The sequence below is a fragment of the Mugil cephalus genome, chromosome 13 (assembly GCF_022458985.1).
Source record: "Mugil cephalus isolate CIBA_MC_2020 chromosome 13, CIBA_Mcephalus_1.1, whole genome shotgun sequence".
Taxonomy (NCBI): Eukaryota; Metazoa; Chordata; class Actinopteri; order Mugiliformes; family Mugilidae; genus Mugil; species Mugil cephalus.
In genome coordinates, this window is record NC_061782.1 from 2,124,385 (window position 1) to 2,144,849 (window position 20,465).

The following is a 20,465-nucleotide window of genomic DNA, read 5'->3' on the forward strand; positions in this document are numbered from 1 at the left end:
ACAAATAAATTATAGCAATCTGAAAAATATATAGAGGTAAATAGAAATATAAGGACATTCTGTATATACAGTGTGGATAGGTTGTTCAAGATCAGGCAGTCCAAAAAAAGCAGATTATTTGTGCAATGAAATAAAATCAGAGGACACACTGATTACAATGATATTGGCATGAATTTAGTAGAATATATCATCCATAGCATAGTAAAACCACTAACTTATATCTCGAATCAATCAATTCAAACAGGCATTTTTCCAGATCAAATGAAAATTGCAAAGTTCATTCCCATTTACAAAAATGGAGACAAGCATTCTTTAACAAATTATCGAGTCATATCCTTATTACCACAGTTGTTAAAAATCTTTAAAAAAAAAGTTTTTGTTGACAGACTTGATTACTTCAACAGAAAACATGGCAGCCATAGACCTCAGAACAAATGTCCACAGCAATTAACAACAAAGAATATACAGCAGGTATCTTCATTGATATAAAAAAATGAACAAGCTAGAAATATATGGAATAAGAGGAATAGCACTAAATGGATTAATTAACTATTACTAACCTGGTAAACAGGTATCAGTATGTTGCTACAGGTTTAATGTGGTTTCCCCAAGATTATTTATACTGTACATAAATGATATGTGTAATGTGGCTAATTTCTTAAATTTTGTCTCATTCTGAGATGATACTAACTTGTTTTGTTCCAGTAAAAATGTTGCTTCTGGAACTGCTTCTGGATTCTGTGGAAACTGAATTAGATATTTTGAAACAATGAATTGACAGGAAATGTAAATAAAACTAAATATATGATGTTTGGAAATCCACAATTAATATTAAGGTACAAATCATGACAGATAAACATGAAAAAAAAATATTAAAAAGAAAATATCAAATGTCTCTTGCAATCTTATATAAAGAAATTCTTAATACAAATTTGCTACAACATCATATTATCCCCTCATACTATTATACACTATTTACTGATCACTAATCCAATTTATCTGCTTCAGAAAAGAGCAATTAGAATCATCAATAGAGTTTATTGTCAGGAAACCACAAACAAATTATTCGTAACTTGTCAAATTCTCAGATTCAATGAACTTGTAGATTTCAAAATATCACTGTTGATGTACAAGGTACATATTAATCTACTACCACTACGTATCCAGAAGTTGTTTCATGAAAGACAGAGTGTGTATGAACTGAGAGGAAGTTGTGTGTTCTCATAGAATTCTTTGGAAATGGATGTTAAAGAATCCAATACAAACCAAACTATGAAAAACTATTGAGGAATAGATATCCCATTAGATATAGATATGAGTGAGTGAATATGTTAAGTTTTTCTCTTTCATTTTTTGTATCTAAAATCATATTCTGAATATGACTAAACTAAACTAAAGTAAACTAAACTAAACTAGAGACTTCTGCCTGGATCTCTGTGTTCTGCAGTCAGAAATGACAGCAGCACCACCTGCTGGCCACTGCCTCCTACTACAACAACTAAACTGAAACTTCTACTTCCTGCCTACATGAAGCTGACTGTGAACATGTTGTCTGCTGTTCATGCTGTTGATCTGTTGATTCCTGAAGCTGCATCCTGCAACAACACAGTGAGGCCAAAATCTTGTCTGTGGTTCCTTTCCTCATGAAAATGTACAAAATCAAGTCTGCAAGAGGACTCAACTGAACAAGAATGTTGGACGCAAGCTGGAGATCATCGCTGATTATGTCTGTGAATTTTACCACAAACACAAAAATGACTGGGGGCAGGAACAGCAGTGTGTAAATAAGCAGCACTACGACCAAAACTGCCACAATTCTTCGTTTTTCATCAGAGGAGACACTGATGGATCCAGAGAGGGCTTTAAGAGTCCCACCCAGGGAGAAGATGAACAGAGGGAGGGGGAGGAGGAGCAAGGCACCTACGATGGCTTGTGTGGTCACAAAACCAAGCCTGTAATAGAATGGGAGGAAAAAAACAGGAGGAAGGATCCAGACTAGGACACAGACCACCACATAAGTCTTGATGGTTCTTCTGAATCTGTACCACAGCGGCCAGACGATGAGCAAATACCTGTAATGAAAGACAGACACACATAGACAGTCTTTGAGGAGCATCAGAATTATAGACTAATAAAATGGTTAGACACAGATGTAGATACACACAAACTGGATCAGACAGATAGTTACCTTTCTAGGGAGATAAACACCATGAAGCCAACGCTGGACAACAGACCAAAACAATAAATGAGTATCAAAGTTTCCCACAATTTTGCCTCTAATTTATTCTTCTTAGCCACCCAAACAATCATGCAGAGGAGCTGAACCAGATCAGAAATGAGGAGGTTGATGACGTAGACCGGAGCACCGTGATCCTTTCTGACCTGCAGGAAAACATTGGTAAAAGGAACTAAAGCAGTTGGTAACATGTTCTGAACTTCACCTCCTCCAAATATGACATGTGGCTCTGAGCAGAAACTGCAGTCACAGACATTTATCCATCTAAGAACCAGATGAACCAAGACTTTTACACCTGAGCCGAGTCAAAGACTATCATTTACTGACAGACTGTACACAACACATCATTATAAATACACACATCTGTTATAATGGACTCACCAGAGAAGACAGTGAGTAGATGGCCAGGAGGGTCAAAGGAAGGCTGATGCATATAACGACTAATGTGGAAACATATAAGATTAATGCATCTTTGCCTGTAAAGCAGCCAATGGTGCAGTACTGGTAATAGTTGTGTTCATAGTAGTTGAAGCTGTTGTAGATTTCTTCATAACTTTCGTTCCATGTGGTGCTGATGTTGAAATATTCCATTGTTCAGTTTGAATCCTGGTGTTTGAGAGATTAGAGAGATTATCTGTCTGATGTCATTCAGTGATGTCATGAAGCTTTGAGGTATACGTTGAACACAGTATACCTTTAGTTCAGTATAAATGTTGGAGTGAAACAAGGAGGAAGAAAGAAACAACTGCAGGATAAAGGTGTTCAGTACATATGTGAACAATCAATGATGAATGATGGAATAAAGGAACTTTTCTGTTGTTATTCATGAAATTGTGTTTAGCTTCTTTATAAACAGTCAACTAGGTAAAATAACATCAACTTAGGACAAATAAGCCCTAATAACGCCTAAAACTTTAACCTCTATTGTCCCCCATTCCTCCAGCAGTTTAACCAACACCGTCCTCACATCTACTACTGTTCGCAACCACAATTCAACACAACTGCCACAAGAACAATGCACTGGACTCTGCACTGCTGCAGGCTCACACTCCATCTACACACCCCATGTGTGTAGAAACACCAGTTTGCTTGTTCCTCGGTTACTTAAGGCAATGTTACTGTATGTGTCACTGGGTGACTGTATAAGGTGATGACAAGATTGTGTGTTTTAATGTATTTTATATTGTCATTACATCTTAGTTGCAAAGTAGGAGAATATCAGAGTAGCAGCACGATTCAGTGTTATTTGATTTATAGTTTCAATAAAAAAAACAAATTGTCTCAAGACCTTTTACAAAACCTGATCTTAAAATATAACAGGAAAAAACCTTGAGCAGAACCCAACTGAACAGTAACGCGTCACAGTTTTTTAAAGTTTTAATTCAACTATATTTTTCATACTGAAATGTTATTTTTATGGTCTCTTTCTATTATAATGTATATACATAAGTGAAATACCCGAATACTTCCTCCACACATTCTTCATACCTACATTTACAAGCTGCTTTGATTGTGGCATTTTCAACATTTACTTTCATGTATTTAAATTTTGTTATTTCTTAATAATCACTACATGTGAGATGTTTTAATATATATATTTATTTTTAAAAGTTAAAAAGATCTCACCTGAATGAGTTTCTCTCACTGGTGTTGTTCTGTCCTCTGCATCTAAACAGTCTACGGCAGAATGTGACATATAGGAAGGTTCACATATTCAAATCTGCTCATATAAAGAAATGAGATATGAGGTCAGATATAATTAAAATGATCACAGGAATCTACATGACAGATATCAACAAATATTATTTCAACAAAACATCCTCCAAGAATCATTTAAAACAGACTTTCTATCACTGTCCAGTTTGTGTTTATGTTTCACCTTTTGTTTATGTGAATTTATAAATTACAGAGACACAATGTGATCAGAGTTCATACATCACATCTTTTCCTGGTGAACTCCGTATTAACATAAACAGCAGCTCATTTACCTACAGTGTGAAAAGGTGTTTGCCCCTTCCTGGATTCTTATTTATTTATTCGCTTGCATGTTTATCACAAATGTAAATACAAGACAAAGATATCACAAGTAAACACAAGTCACAGTTTTAAATGAACGTTTGGGAGACAAACTACTTCTATTTCACAAAAAACATGGGCTAAACATTTTTTTCCACCACTGTATATATGTACATACATGAACACACACAGTGAACACATCCCAGTGAGCGTGGAGCTTTTAGGTGTTTGCTCAAGGACCCTCAGTCATGGACATAGAGGAGATTGAACCAATAACCTCAGAAACAAAACTGCTTCTCTAACCACTAGGTCACAGCCAACTTAACAGTAACATGTTACAGTTTTTAACTTTTTAATTCAACTATATTTTCCGTGCAGGAATATTATCTTTATAGTCTCTTTCTACTATAGTACATGTACATAAGTAACATGTCTGAACACTTCTTCCACACATTCGTCACACCCACATTTGAAATCTGCTTTGATTGTCACATTTTCAACCTTTATTTTCTTATACTTAACTTTTCGTTTGTTATTTCTTGATAATCACCTTATCTTAGTTAAAGTTAAAAGTTAAAATATATCTCACTGGTGTTGGTTCTGTCCTCTGCATCTAAACAGTCTACAGCAGAACGTGACATGTAGGAAGGTTCATGTATGCAAATCTGCTCATATGAGGAAGTGAGGTATCAGATATGAGGTGAATAAATATAATATGTCAGTCCATGATCAGCTGTCAGTGATTATCACATTAAGACTGTGTTTCAGTGATCAAGCTGAACAATGTCACTATCAATATCACATCATCATCATCAATATGAATCAGTCTGTGAGATCTTCTACTAAAACATCCAACTAACAAACATGCATGAATAAAGAATGTAGAAAGTGCTGAGTTTGTTTTCTGTTCTCATCTTTATTCCCAGAGATAAAAACAGACTGAATGTTTAAACATGGATGATGAGCAAATGAAAGTATTTTCAGACAAGGAAGCATCACATTTCTCTTTTCCTGCTTCTAAAACACAATGATTAATTTGAAATAATATACAAATAAATAATAGCAATCTGAAAAATATATAGAGGTAAATAGAAATATCAGGACATTCTGTATATACAGTGTGGATAGGTTGTTCAAGATCAGGCAGTCCAAAAAAAGCAGATTATTTGTGCAAAGAAATAAAATCAGAGGACACACTGATTACAATGATATTGGCATGAATTTAGTAGAATATATCATCCATAGCATAGTAAAACCACTAACTTATATCTTGAATCAATTAATTCAAACAGGCATATTTCCAGATCAAATGGAAATTGCAAAGTTCATTCCCATTTACAAAAATGGAGACAAGCATTCTTTAACAAATTATTGAGCCGTGGATTAATTAACTCTCTTGTAAACAGGTATCAGTATGTTGCTACAGGTTGAATGTGGTGTTCCACAAGGATCGGTACTGGGTGCAAGATTATTTATACTGTACATAAATGATATCTGTAATGTGTCTAATTTGTTAAATTTTGTCTCATTTGGAGATGATACTAACTTGTTTTGTTCCAGTAAAAATGTTGAACTGTAGCTGGATTCTGTGGAAACTGAGTTATATATTTTTGAAAGAATGAATTATCAGGAAATGTAAATGAAACTAAATAGACGATCTTAGGAAAATCATACAATTAATATTAAGGTTCAAAATGAGAATACATTCTTGTGACTTGTTATTGAACATAAATTATGTTGGAAACCACATATTGTTTATATTAAGTTTATATTAAACACTTCAGGTTTATATTGTCTCTTGCAATCTTATATGAAGAAATTCTTCATACAAATTTGCTACAACATCATATTATCCCCTCATACTACTATACACTACTTACTGATCACTAATCTCATTTATTTGCTTCAGAAAAGAGCAATTAGAATTATCAATAGAGTTTATTGTCAGGAAACCACAAACAAATTATTCATAACTTGTCAAATTCTCAGATAGAAGAAACTTGTAGATTTCAAAATATCACTGTTGATGTACAAGGTACATATTAATCTACTACCACTACATATCCAGAAGTTGTTTCATAAAAGACAGAGTGTGTATGAACTGAGAGGAAGCTGTGTGTTCTCATAGAATTCTTTGGAAATGGATAGATGAGATGTGAGTATATATGTAAACTAAACTAAACCAGAGACTTCTGCCTGGATCTCTGTGTTCTGCAGTCAGAAATGACAGCAGCAGCACCACCTGCTGGCCACTGCCTCCTACTACAACAACTAAACTGAAACTTCTACTTCCTGCCTACACACATCTGTTATAATGGACTCACCAGAGAAGACAGTGAGTAGATGGCCAGTAGGGTCAAAGGAAGGCTGATGCAGATGATGATCAGTATAAAAACATATAGGATGAATCCCTCTTTTTCTTCAAAGCAGAAAAAACCATTACAAAATCTAAAATATGAGGTGTTGATGTTGAAATGTTCCATTCCTCAGTGTGAATTCTGAGTCCTCACTCTAGAGTTGGTTCTGTTCTCTGCATCTAAACAGTCCACAGCAGAATGTGACATATAGGAAGCTACACTTAAACAAATTCGTTCATATGAGGAAGTGATATATTTGGTCAGATAGGATCAATGTGACAGAAGTAATCAGGAAAGACGTCAGCAGACATGCTCTCAATGGAAACATCTTCTGAGAATCATTTAACACTTCAAATTCATACACACTTGATAAAAAATCAACTTCAATATTTAGCCAAGGGAAACATGAAATGTTTATACATTGGATTGTTATTCTTTTCTTTGCAACATTTAAAATAAGATGGAGAAGTTCCTTTCAACCTTATATAAAGCAAAAAACTCATCATTCTGTTATTTACTCACTTATTGAGTCATAATTTCCACATGTTCAGAGCTCAGTGACGGATAAAGAGTGGTTCAGTTTTCTTGATCGTTATCAGGAGGAAATCTTTATATCAGTGTGATAAGTTGCTGCTGTATGTTTTGCGAAACCTCAACCCCCTGAACTGACAGTCCAGAGACTATACACTGATGCACAACTCAACTCAAACCTCAACCAGATGATAAAAAACCACTGATAGAAACCTGTGGTAGGTCGTGTCTTATTTTTAGCCCATTGATTTGAAATACACTACTTTTTTAGGTTTACCAGACACATCAGGGCGTATTTACACAAAGTATTGGTATCAGATCATTTTACTCAGTATCGGATGGGAACGGAAATCAGTGATATCAAACGTCACTAGTTTCAAGAAACATTCATAATTGTATTGTGATCCATGAAACTCTCAGTTTCTGTTCACTCCTCCTCCTCTAAAATCCTGTCAGGGTGTTTCTTGGGTTGCCTGATTGATTAATTTCTCGCCAAACTGTACGTTTTTAAATTTGTAAATATTGTAAAAAAAAAAAAAAATGCTGGGATATTATTTTTATACTCTCTTAAGTACACAAGTAACATATCTGAACACTTCTTCCACACATTCTTCACACTTACATTTCAAATCTGCTTTGATTGTCACATTTTTAATTTTTTTTTTCATATATTTAACTTTGTTTTGTTATTTCTGAATAATCTGTTTATCTGACTTAAAGTTGAAAGTTAAAAAGTTCCTCCCACTGGTGTTGGTTATGTCCTCTGCATCTAAACAGTCTACAGCAGAATGTGACATGTAGGAAGTTTCACATATTCAAATCTGTTCATATGAGGAAATGAGATATGTGGTCAGATATAATTAAAATGATATCAACCAATATTATTTCAACCAAACATCCTCCAAGAATTATTTAAAACAGACTTTCTATCAATGTCCAGTTTGAAGGTTTGTTTCATCTTTAATTTTATGTTCCAGCAAATATTTTCATTTGTGTGAATTTATAAATTATTATGATCAGTGTTCATACAGAACATCTTTATTTTCCTGAGAACTCTGTTAAAAAGATAAACAGCAGCTCTTTTGCCTCCAGTGTGAAAAGGTGTTTGCCCCTTCCTGGTTTCTTATTTTTTTTTTGCATATTTATCACAAATGTAAATGTAAAGTAGAGATAACACAAGTGAACACAAGTAACAGTTTTAAATGAACTGTGACTGATATTTAAATTTGTCTGATGATCTGAAACATTTAAGTGTGACAAAGTAAATAAATAAGAAATCAGAAAGGAGGCCAACACTTTTTCACACCACTGTATCTGGTTCATCAAACAATAATGTGTTGGAAAACATAACCTCTGGAGACATAACGTGCTTGGACATGGGCAAGCGAAACTGATAAGACATAAGACATTGTTTATTTGTCCCACATAGTTGAGCGGAATCAGACAAGAATATATACAAAATACAATAAGACCAATATCTATTTTTGAAATAATTTCTATAAAAATAACAGCACTCTGAAAAATATATAGACGAACATAGAAATATAAGGACATTACAGTGTGGAATGGGAATTAAAATAGCTAAAATTTGTTCATATAATATAATCTCTAAGGTATAATGTAATAATAAAATATAATAATATGCCGGGGGAGCAAATTGGGGGTTAGGTGCTTGCTTGACCTTCGAAGGCCAAGCTGTGCCTCCCACCACTACTCCACAGCTCCCCCTAATCTAGGCAGCAAGATAGATTATACAAGATAAAGCAGTCCAAAAAGGCAGATTATTTGTGCAAGGAATGTATGTATGTATAATGTATGTATTCATGAATTTAGTAAAATATATTATCCATAGCATAGTAAAACCACAAACACATAGAACAAATATCCACATTAAGAGGAATAGCGCAAAATGTATTAATTAACTTTTACTAACCTGGTAAACGGGTATCAGTAAGTTCAGATTCATGACAACAACTCTGACTTGCTACAGATTGAATGTGGTGTTCCACAAGGATCAGTACTGGGTCCAATAGTATTTATATTGTACATAAATGATATCTGTAATGTGTCTAATTTGTTAAATTTTGTCTTATTTGCTGATGATACTAATTTGTTTTGTTCCACTAAAAATGTTGAACTACTTCTGGATTCTGTGTAAAGGGAGTTAGATATTTTGAAACACTGGTTCGGTGCCAATAAATCGTCATTAAATGTGAATAAACTAAATAGTTGATAATAAGGTTTAAATCACGATAGATAACATTGAAATATAAAGAGTTTATGAGAATAAATTCTTGTGAGTTGTTATTGACCATAAATTATGTTGGAAACTGCATATTGTTTATATTAAAAAGAAAATATCAAATGTCTCTTGCAATCTTATATTAAGAAATTCTTAATACAAATTTGCTACAATATTATATTATGCCCTCATGCTACTACTTTCTGATCACTAATCCAATTTATCTGCTTCAGAAAAGAGCAATTAGAATCATCAGTTGAGTTGATTGTCAGGAAACCACAAAAAATTATTCATAACTTGTCAAATTCTCAAATTCAATTAACTTGTAGATTTCAAAATATCACTGTTGATGTACAAGGTACATATTAATCTACTACCACTACGTAGCCAGAAGTTGTTTCATAAAAGACAGAGTGTGTATGAACTGAGAGGAAGTTGTGTGTTCTCATAGAATTCTTTGGAGATGGATAGATGAGATGTGAGTATATATGTAAACTAAACTAAACTAAACCAGAGACTTCTGCCTGGATCTCTGTGTTCTGCAGTCAGAAATGACAGCAGCAGTACCACCTGCTGGCCACTGCCTCCTACTACACCAACTAAACTAAAACTTCTACTTCCTGCCTACATGAAGCTGACTGTGTACATGCTGTCGTTATTCGTGCTGTTCATCTGGTGATTGCTGATGGCTCGTTTAGTCAACTTGAAACGGACCTTTTCTCTGGTGCAGACTTTTTGGGTAGGTGTTAATACAAATCAGTGACTCTGGTGTGGACCAAACAAGTGAACCAAGACCACCTCTGCAGCTGGGACTCGGTTCACTTGTTTGGTCCGCACCAGTCCGTAACAACCCTGGTACCTTCGTTTGTTCTGTGAATGCAATCTGAAACTTTTAAGAATCAAATGCAAAATCTGATAGCCCTTTTGGATTACATGGCTTCCATTGTTATTGTTAAATGCCAAATTTTCTGAAGAAGATTGCGGAAGTCGTCGCTTTATTCATTCATTCATTTCTACTTTATACCAAGAATGGGCCGTGGGTTAAGTGTGGCACAGAACAGATGCACTGCCTCCTCGATATATGGTCATAGGAGAGCATATATCGGCTGTTTGAAAAGACAAACCTGCAGCCGTCTACCGCCAAATCGCTGAGAGAATGCGCGAGGCAGGCTTTACCCGCATCACTGGCAGTCTGATGAGGAAATCACCTTCACCTGGTGCGTGACATTTCCTGTAATTGAGGCTGAGTGAGGCTGAATAAATTGTATCCAGTGATTGAGAGCTACGGGACACACGTGGGTTTATTAATGATGTTGGTCCAAACCGAAACAAGTTTTTTGTAAAGAAAAAAAAAAGGTCTGTATCAAAGCAAGTGAATGATCGGAGTTTCCTGGTGTGACTACGCCCTCTGTGTTCTGCAGTCAGAAATGACAGCATGTGACATGTAGGAAGGTTCATATATTCAAATCTGCTCATATAAGAAAATGAGATATGAGGTCAGATATAATTAAAATGATCACAGGAATCATTATGACAGATATCAACAAATATTATTTCAACAAAACATCCTCCAAGAATCATTTAAAACAGACTTTCTATCACTGTCCAGTTTGGGTTTTTGTTTCATCTTCTTTATTTTTATGTTTCACCTTTTGTTTATGTGAATTTATAAATTACAGAGACACAGTGTGATCAGAGTTCATACATCACATCTTTTCCTGGTGAACTCCGTATTAACATAAACAGCAGCTAATTTACCTACAGTGTGAAAAGGTGTTTGCCCCTTCCTGGATTCTTATTTATTTATTCGCTTGCATGTTTGTCACAAATGTAAATACAAGACAAAGATAACAGACTGAATGTTTAAACATGGATGATGAGCAAATGAAAGTATTTTCAGACAAGGAAGCATCACGCTTCTCTTTTCCTGCTTCTAAAACACAATGATTAATTTGAAATAATATACAAATAAATCATAGCAATCTGAAAATATATATAGAGGTAAATAGAAATATAAGGACATTCTGTATATACAGTGTGGATAGGTTGTTCAGGATCAGGCAGTCCAAAAAAAGCAGATTATTTGTGCAAAGAAATAAAATCGGAGGACACACTGATTACAATGATATTGGCATGAATTTTGTAGAATATATCATCCATAGCATAGTAAAACCACTAACTTATATCTTGAATCATTAATTCAAACAGGCATATTTCCAGATCAAATGAAAATTGCAAAGTTCATTTCCATTTACAAAAATGGAGACAAGCATTCTTAACAAATTATTGAGTCATATCCTTATTAACACAGTTGTTAAAAATCTTTAAAAAAAACTTTTTGTTGACAGACTTGATTACTTCAACACAAAACATGGCAGCCATAGACCTCATAGAACAAATATCCACAGCAATTAACAACAAAGAATATACAGCAGGTATCTTCATTGATCTAAAAGTAGAAGCATTCTACAAAACTGACCATACGCTTTTAATGAACAAGCTAGAAAAATATGGAATAAGAGGAATAGCACGAAATGGATTAATTAACTATTACTAACCTGGTAAACAGGTATCAGTATGTTGCTACAGATTGAATGTGGTGTGCCGCAAGGATCAGTACTGGGTGCAAGATTATTTATATTGTACATAAATGATATCTGTAATGTGTCTAATTTGTTAAATTTTGTCTCATTTGGAGATGATACTAACTTGTTTTGTTCCAGTAAAAATGTTGAACTGCTTGTGGATTCTGTGGAAACTGAGTTAGATATTTTGAAACATTGGTTCAGTGCCAATAAATTGTCAGGAAATGTAAATAAAACTAAATATATGATGAATTAATAATAAGGTTCAAATCATGACAGACATGACATAAACGTGAAAAAAAAATATTAAAAAGAAAATATCAAATGTCTCTTGCAATCTTATATAAAGAAATTCTTAATACAAATTTGCTACAACATCATATTATCCCCTCATACTATTATACACTATTTACTGATCACTAATCCAATTTATCTGCTTCAGAAAAGAGCAATTAGAATCATCAATAGAGTTGATTGTCAGGAAACCACAAACAAATTATTCGTAACTTGTCAAATACTCAATTTCAATGAACTTGTAGATTTCAAAATATCACTGTTGATGTACAAGGTACATATTAATCTACTGCCACTATGTATCCAGAAGTTGTTTCATGAAAGACAGAGTGTGTATGAACTGAGAGGAAGTTGTGTGTTCTCATAGAATTCTTTGAAGATTGATGTTAAAGAGTCCAACACAAAACTAATTATAAAAAAGTATTGATTATCATTGGGTATGGATATGACTGAGTGTACATCTAAACTAAAGTAAACTATACTAGACTAAAATAGAAACTTCTGCCTGGATCTCCGTGTTCTGCAGTCAGAAATGACAGCAGCACCACCTGCTGGCCACTGCCTCCTACTACAACAACTAAACTGAAACTTCTACTTCCTGCCTATGTGAAGCTGACTGTGTACATGCTGTCGTTATTCATGCTGTTCATCTGTTGATTCCTGAAGCTCCATTCTACAACAACACAGTGAGGCCAAAATCTTGTCTGTGGTTCCTTTCATCATGAAAATGTACAAAATCAAGTCTGCAAGAGGACTCAACTGAACAAAAATGTTGGACGCAGTCCAAAGTTCAAAGTTGGTTCCATCTCTGCTTTCTACCAGAAACACAAAAATGACAGTGGGCATGAACATCACTGTGTAAATAAGCAGCACTACGACCAAAACTGCCACAATTCTTCGTTTTTCATCAGAGGAGACACTGATGGATCCAGACAGGGCTTTAAGAGTCCCACCCAGGGAGAAGATGAACAGAGAGAGGGGGAGGAGGATGTAGACACCCACGATGGTTTGTGTGATCACAAAACCAAAACTGTAATACAATGGGAGGAAAAAAACAAGAGGAAGGATCCAGACTAGGACACAGACCACCACAGAGGTCTTGATGTTTCTTCTGAATCTGTACCACAGCGGCCAGACGATGAGCAAATACCTGTAATGAAAGACAGACACACATAGACAGTCTTTGAGGAGCATCAGAATTATAGACTAATAAAATGGTTAGACACAGACGTAGATACACACAAACTGGATCAGACAAATAGTTACCTTTCTAGGGAGATACACACCATGAAGCCAACACTGGACAACAGACCATAATAATAAACGATCATCAAAGTTTCCCTCAATTTTTCCTCTAATTTACTCTTCTTAATCACCCAAACAGTCATGCAGAGGAACTGAACCAGATCAGAAATGAGGAGGTTGATGACGTAGACTGGAGCACCGTGATCCTTTCTGACCTGCAGGAAAACATTGGTAAAAGGAACTAAAGCAGTTGTTAACATGTTCTGAACTTCACCTCCTCCAAATATGACATCTGGCTCTGAGCAGAAACTGCAGTCAGAGACATTTATCCATCTAAGAACCAGATGAACCAAGACGTTTACACCTGAGCCGAGTCAAAGACAATCATTTACTGACAGACTGTACACAACACATCATTATAAATACACACATCTGTTATAATGGACTCACCAGAGAAGACAGTGAGTAGATGGCCAGTAGGGTCAAAGGAAGGCTGATGCAGATAACGACTATTGTGGAAACATATAAGATTAATGCATCTTTGCCTGTAAAGCAGCCAATGGTGCAGTACTGGTAATAGTTGTGTTCATAGTAGTTGAAGCTGTTGTAGATTTCTTCATAACTTTCGTTCCATGTGGTGCTGATGTTGAAATATTCCATTGTTCAGTTTGAATCCTGGTGTTTGAGAGATTAGAGAGATTATCTGTCTGAAGTCATTCAGTGATGTCCATGAAGCTTTGAGGTATACGTTGAACACAGTATACCTTTAGTTCAGTATAAATGTTGGAGAGAAACCAGGAGTAAGAAAGAAACAACTGCAGGATAAAGGTGTTCAGTACATATGTGAACAATCAATGATGAATGATGGAATAAAGGAACTTTTCTGTTGTTATTCATGAAATTGTGTTTAGCTTCTTTATAAACAGTCAACTAGGTAAAATAACATCAACTTAGGACAAATAAGCCCTAATAACGCCTAAAACTTTAACCTCTATTGTTCCCCATTCCTCCAGCAGTTTAAACAACACCGTCCTCACATCTACTACTGTTCACAACCACAATTCAACACAACTGCCACAAGAACAATGCACTGGACTCTGCACTGCTGCAGGCTCACACTCCATCTACACACCCCATACAGCCCCCTCCACCAGTTTGCTTGTTCCTCGGTTACTTAAGGCAATGTTACTGTATGTGTCACTGGGTGACTGTATAAGGTGATGACAAGATTGTGTGTTTTAATGTATTTTATATTGTCATTACATGTTAGTTGCAAAGTAGGAGAATATCAGAGTAGCAGCACGATTCAGTGTTATTTGATTTATAGTGTCAATAACAAAACAAATTGTCTCAAGACGTTTTACAAAACCTGATCTTAAAATATAACAGGAAAAAACCTTGAGCAGAACCCAACTGAACAGTAACGCGTCACAGTTTTTTAAAGTTTTAATTCAACTATATTTTTCATGCTGAAATGTTATTTTTATGGTCTCTTTCTATTATAGTGTATGTACATAAGTGAAATACTTCCTCCACGCATTCTTCATACCTACATTTAAAAGCTACTTTGATTGTGGCATTTTCAACATTTACTTTCATGTATTTAAATTTTGTTATTTCTTAATAATTACTACATGTGAGATGTTTTAATATATATATTTATTTTTAAAAGTTAAAAAGATCTCACCTGAATGAGTTCCTCTCACTGGTGTTGTTCTGTCCTCTGCATCTAAACAGTCTACAGCAGAATGTGACATGTAGGAAGGTTCACATATTCAAATCTGCTCATATAAAGAAATGAGATATGAGGTCAGATATAATTAAAATGATCACAGGAATCATCATGACAGATATCAACAAATATTATTTCAACAAAACATCCTCCAAGAATCATTTAAAACAGACTTTCTATCACTGTCCAGTTTGTGTTTATGTTTCACCTTTTGTTTATGTGAATTTATAAATTACAGAGACACAATGTGATCAGTGTTCATACATCACATCTTTTCCTGGTGAACTCCGTATTAACATAAACAGCAGCTCATTTACCTACAGTGTGAAAAGGTGTTTGCCCCTTCCTGGATTCTTATTTATTTACGTGCATGTTTGTCACAAATGTAAATACAAGACAAAGATAACACAAGTAAACACAAGTCACAGTTTTAAATGAACGCTTGGGAGACAAACTACTTCTATTTCACAAAAACATGGGCTAAACATTTTTTCCACCACTGTATATATGTACATACATGAACACACACAGTGAACACATCCCAGTGAGCATGGAGCTTTTAGGTGTTTGCTCAAGGACCCTCAGTCATGGACATAGAGGAGATTGAACCAATAATCACTAGGTCACAGCCAACTTAACAGTAACATGTTACAGTTTTTAACTTTTTAATTCAACTATATTTTCCATGCTGGAATATTATCTTTATAGTCTCTTTCTACAATAGTATATGTTCATAAGTAACATATCTGAATACTTCTGTCATGGATCTGTCTTTTATTTTGTGCCACATTTTGTGTTTCCTGTTTTATTTTGTTAAGTACTTGATTTCCTGTTGTGTTTCCTCATGTGTGTTGATTGCTTATTGGTCTCACCTGTGTTGATTGTCCTCATGCGTCTCACCTGTGTCTTGTCAGCCCTCTTGTGTATATACAGCCCTGCCTTTGCCTTGGTTCTGTCGTGTCGTTATGTTACCTACGTTCCTCGTTTCCATGCCCACATTCTGCGTATCAACGCCATGTCGTGACTCTTTTCTCTGATTTTTGGATTTTCCTCCCTTGCGCGGCGCCTTTTAATAATTATTAAATACTTTTTGTTGAACTCCCTGCCTCATCTTTAGTCCTGCATCTGGGTCCTCACTTCAACACCTCCTACCTGACAACTTCCTCCACACATTCTTCATACTTACATTTAAAATCTGCTTTGTCACATTTTCAGTATTTTTTTTCATATATTTAACTTTGTTATTTCTTATTGTATTTATTTAAGTTAAATGTTAAAAATCTCACTTCTGTTCCTCTGCACCTAAACAGTCTACAGCAGAATGTGACATGTAGGAAGGTTCATATATGCAAATCTGCTCATATGAGGAAGTGAGGTATCAGATATGAGGTGAGTAAATATAATATGTCAGTCCATGATCAGCTGTCAGTGATTATCACATTAAGACTGTGTTTCAGTGATCAAGCTGAACAATGTCACTATCAATATCACATCATCATCATCAATATGAATCAGTCTGTGAGATCTTCTACTAAAACATCCAACTAACAAACATGCATGAATAAAGAATGTAGAAAGTGCTGAGTTTGTTTTCTGTTCTCATCTTTATTCCCAGAGATAAAAACAGACTGAATGTTTAAACATGGATGATGAGCAAATGAAAGTATTTTCAGACAAGGAAGCATCACATTTCTCTTTTCCTGCTTCTAAAACACAATGATTAATTTGAAATAATATACAAATAAATAATAGCAATCTGAAAAATATATAGAGGTAAATAGAAATATAAGGACATTCTGTATATACAGTGTGGATAGGTTGTTCAAGATCAGGCAGTCCAAAAAAAGCAGATTATTTGTGCAAAGAAATAAAATCAGAGGACACACTGATTACAATGATATTGGCATGAATTTAGTAGAATATATCATCCATAGCATAGTAAAACCACTAACTTATATCTCGAATCAATCAATTCAAACAGGCATTTTTCCAGATCAAATGAAAATTGCAAAGTTCATTCCCATTTACAAAAACAGAGACAAGCATTCTTTAACAAATTATTGAGCCGTGGACTAATTAACTCTCTTGTAAACAGGTATCAGTATGTTGCTACAGGTTGAATTTGGTGTTCCACAAGGATCGGTACTGGGTGCAAGATTATTTATACTGTACATAAATGATATCTGTAATGTGTCTAATTTGTTAAATTTTGTCTCATTTGGAGATGATACTAACTTGTTTTGTTCCAGTAAAAATGTTGAACTGCTTCTGGATTCTGTGGAAAATGAGTTATATATTTTTGAAAGAATGAATTGTCAGGAAATGTAAATAAAACTAAATACACAATCTTAGGAAAATCATACAATTAATGTTAAGGTTCAAAATGAGAATAAATTCTTGTGACTTGTTATTGACCATAAATTATGTTGGAAACCACATTGTTTATATTAAGTTTATATTAAACACTTCAGGTTTATATTGTCTCTTGCAATCTTATATGAAGACATTCTTAATACAAATTTGCTACAACATCATATTATCCCCTCATACTACTATACACTACTTACTGATCACTAATCCAATTTATTTGCTTCAGAAAAGAGCAATTAGAATCATCAATAGAGTTTATTGTCAGGAAACCACAAACAAATTATTCATAACTTGTCAAATTCTCAAATTGAAGAAACTTGTAGATTTCAAAATATCACTGTTGATGTACAAGGTACATATCAATCTACTACCACTACGTATCCAGAAGTTGTTTCATGAAAGACAGAGTGTGTATGAACTGAGAGGAAGCTGTGTGTTCTTATAGAATTCTTTGGAAATGGATATTAAAGAGTCCAATACAGACCAAATTTCAAAAAAAGTATTGATTATCATTGGGTATGGATATGACTGAGTGTACATCTAAACTAAACTAAACTAAACTAAACTAAACTAAACTAAGATAAAATAAAATAAAATAAAATAAAATAAAATAAAATAGAAACTTCTGCCTGGATCTCTGTGTTCTGCAGTCAGAAATGACAGCAGCACCACCTGCTGGCCACTGCCTCCTCCTACAACAAATAAACTAAAACTTCTACTTCCTGCCTACATGAAGCTGACTGTGAACATGCTGTCGTTATTCATGCTGTTAATTCTGTTGATTCCTGAATCTGCATTCTGCAACAACACAGTGAGGCCAAAATCTTGTCTGTGGCTCCTTTCATCATGAAAATGTACAAAATCAAGTCTGCAAGAGGACTCAGCTGAATGAGAATGTCAGATAAAATCCAGAAGTGAACTCTTATTATTTTACTTGCCAGAAACCAAATGGCAGTTGGCAGGAACAGCAGTATGTAAATGAGCAGCAATACGACCAAAACTGCCACAATTCTTCGTTTTTCATCAGAGGAGACACTGATGGATGCAGACAGGGCTTTAAGAGTCCCACCCAGGAAGAGGATGAACAGAGGGAGGGGGAGGAGGATGTAGATGGCAGCGACGTATTTTTTGACCTGATCATCAAAAATGTATGTCAGGAAATAAACAAGAGGAAGGATCCAGACTAGGACACAGACCACCACAGAGGTCTTGATGGTTCTTCTGAATCTGTACCACAGCGGCCAGACGATGAGCAAATACCTGTAATGACAGACAGACACACATAGACAGTCTTTGAGGAGCATCAGAATTATAGACTAATAAAATGGTTAGACACAGACGTAGATACACACAAACTGGATCAGACATATAGTTACCTTTCTAGGGAGATACACACCATGAAGCCAACGCTGGTAAACAGACCATGATAATAAATAAAATCAACAACCCACAGCAACCCAATGTACGCCACACCACTAGTCATGCAGAGGAGCTGAACCAGATCAGAAATGAGGAGGTTGATGATGTACACTGGAGCACCGTGATCCTTTCTGACCTGCAGGAAAACATTGGTAAAAGGAACTAAAGCAGTTGTTAACATGTTCTGAACTTCACCTCCTCCAAATATGACATCTGGCTCTGAGCAGAAACTGCAGTCAGAGACATTTATCCATCTAAGAACCAGATGAACCAAGACTTTTACACCTGAGCCGAGTCAAAGACAATCATTTACTGACAGACTGTACACAACACATCATTATAAATACACACATCTGTTATAATGGACTCACCAGAAAACACAGTGAGTAGATGGCCAGTAGGGTCAAAGGAAGGCTGATGCAGACAATGATCCATGTAATAACGTATGAGACAAATGCCTCTTTACCACTAGAACATCCATTCATTGTGCAGAACATGAAATCGTTGTGGTCAGTGTCGTTGAAGGTGTTGATGTTTTCATCATGACTTTCGTTCCATGTGGTGCTGTTGTTGAAATATCCCATTGTTCAGTTTGAATCCTGGTGTTTGAGAGATTAGAGAGATTATCTGTCTGATGTCATTCAGTCCATTCATAGATTCTGACGTGAAACAAGAGGAAGGAAGAAACAACTGCAGAATCAAAGTGTTCAGTACGTATGTGAACAACATTTTTTTATCAAAATTGTGTTTGGCTACTTAAACATCAACAAAAAGACCCACACAAATCAACTAGTTTAAATAACATAAAAGTATTACTAATGGGTCACGGTGATGAGGAAGGGGTTCCAAATGAATGTATTTATTAAAATCAAACAAACAACAGTAGAAGAAGAAGAGAAAGCGCTGCAGCGGTGGCAGGTTTACAAAAATGGCAAAAACACAGGACTAAAACCCAGAGACTAAACACAAGAAACAAGTAGTGATGGTTCTCTGACTCTCTCTGAGTCATGAGTCATAGCTCATGAAGTATTCGTACTGAAGTTGTATATTGAAGCCAGTGATGTTTGTAACACGTTACTTAGCAACACGTGACTCTAATCTGACCACTTTTCATCCACTAATGAGTAATCTAACGCGTTACTATTTCCAAACCAGTAATCAGATTACAGTTACTTATCTAAGTAACTCTGCGTTACTATTCTTCCCATTTTATGTTTTGTCCTTCTTCTTGGTCACGTTTTCAGCACGAGGACAACTCAAGTTTATTACCTCGCAGTGACACAAACGGAAACAACAATGGAGGAGAGAGATGAGCATTTTCAAGAAGAAAGAAACTGAGGTTGTCCTGTTCTGTCGCCCTGACCTGGTTGTGGTCCTTGCCAGCTCCCTTACCCCACTAGCACCATACATTGGGTCCCAGGCAAAGTCAAACTTGGTC

General features: G+C 35.3%; 3 protein-coding genes across 3 annotated transcripts in view; all 3 read right to left on the bottom strand.

Moving 5' to 3' along the window:
• Nucleotides 1–2,827, bottom strand: part of LOC125019038 — a 9,116-nt gene extending 6,289 nt beyond the window's left edge. Inside the window, exons 1-3 of the mRNA XM_047603539.1 lie at nt 2,638–2,827; nt 2,189–2,402; nt 1,608–2,072 (exon numbers count right to left, since the gene is read on the bottom strand). Of these exons, the coding sequence (XP_047459495.1) occupies nt 1,608–2,072; nt 2,189–2,402; nt 2,638–2,827 (869 nt within the window). The remainder of the gene's footprint in view (nt 1–1,607; nt 2,073–2,188; nt 2,403–2,637) is intronic.
• A 9,441-nt stretch (nt 2,828–12,268) lies between these two features.
• LOC125018606 (G-protein coupled receptor 4-like) lies at nt 12,269–14,177 on the bottom strand. Its single transcript, XM_047602627.1, has 4 exons — nt 13,957–14,177; nt 13,528–13,721; nt 12,920–13,411; nt 12,269–12,443 (listed from the first exon to the last, which is right to left on the bottom strand). The coding sequence occupies exons 1-4, from the start codon at nt 14,164–14,166 to the stop codon at nt 12,377–12,379; spliced, it is 963 nt and encodes a 320-aa protein (XP_047458583.1). The 5' UTR covers nt 14,167–14,177; the 3' UTR covers nt 12,269–12,376.
• Nucleotides 14,178–18,369: 4,192 nt separating this feature from the next.
• Nucleotides 18,370–19,611, bottom strand: LOC125019039 (G-protein coupled receptor 4-like). The gene is made up of 3 exons (XM_047603540.1): nt 19,399–19,611; nt 18,985–19,163; nt 18,370–18,868 (listed from the first exon to the last, which is right to left on the bottom strand). The coding sequence occupies exons 1-3, from the start codon at nt 19,609–19,611 to the stop codon at nt 18,370–18,372; spliced, it is 891 nt and encodes a 296-aa protein (XP_047459496.1).
• Nucleotides 19,612–20,465: the final 854 nt, after the last annotated feature.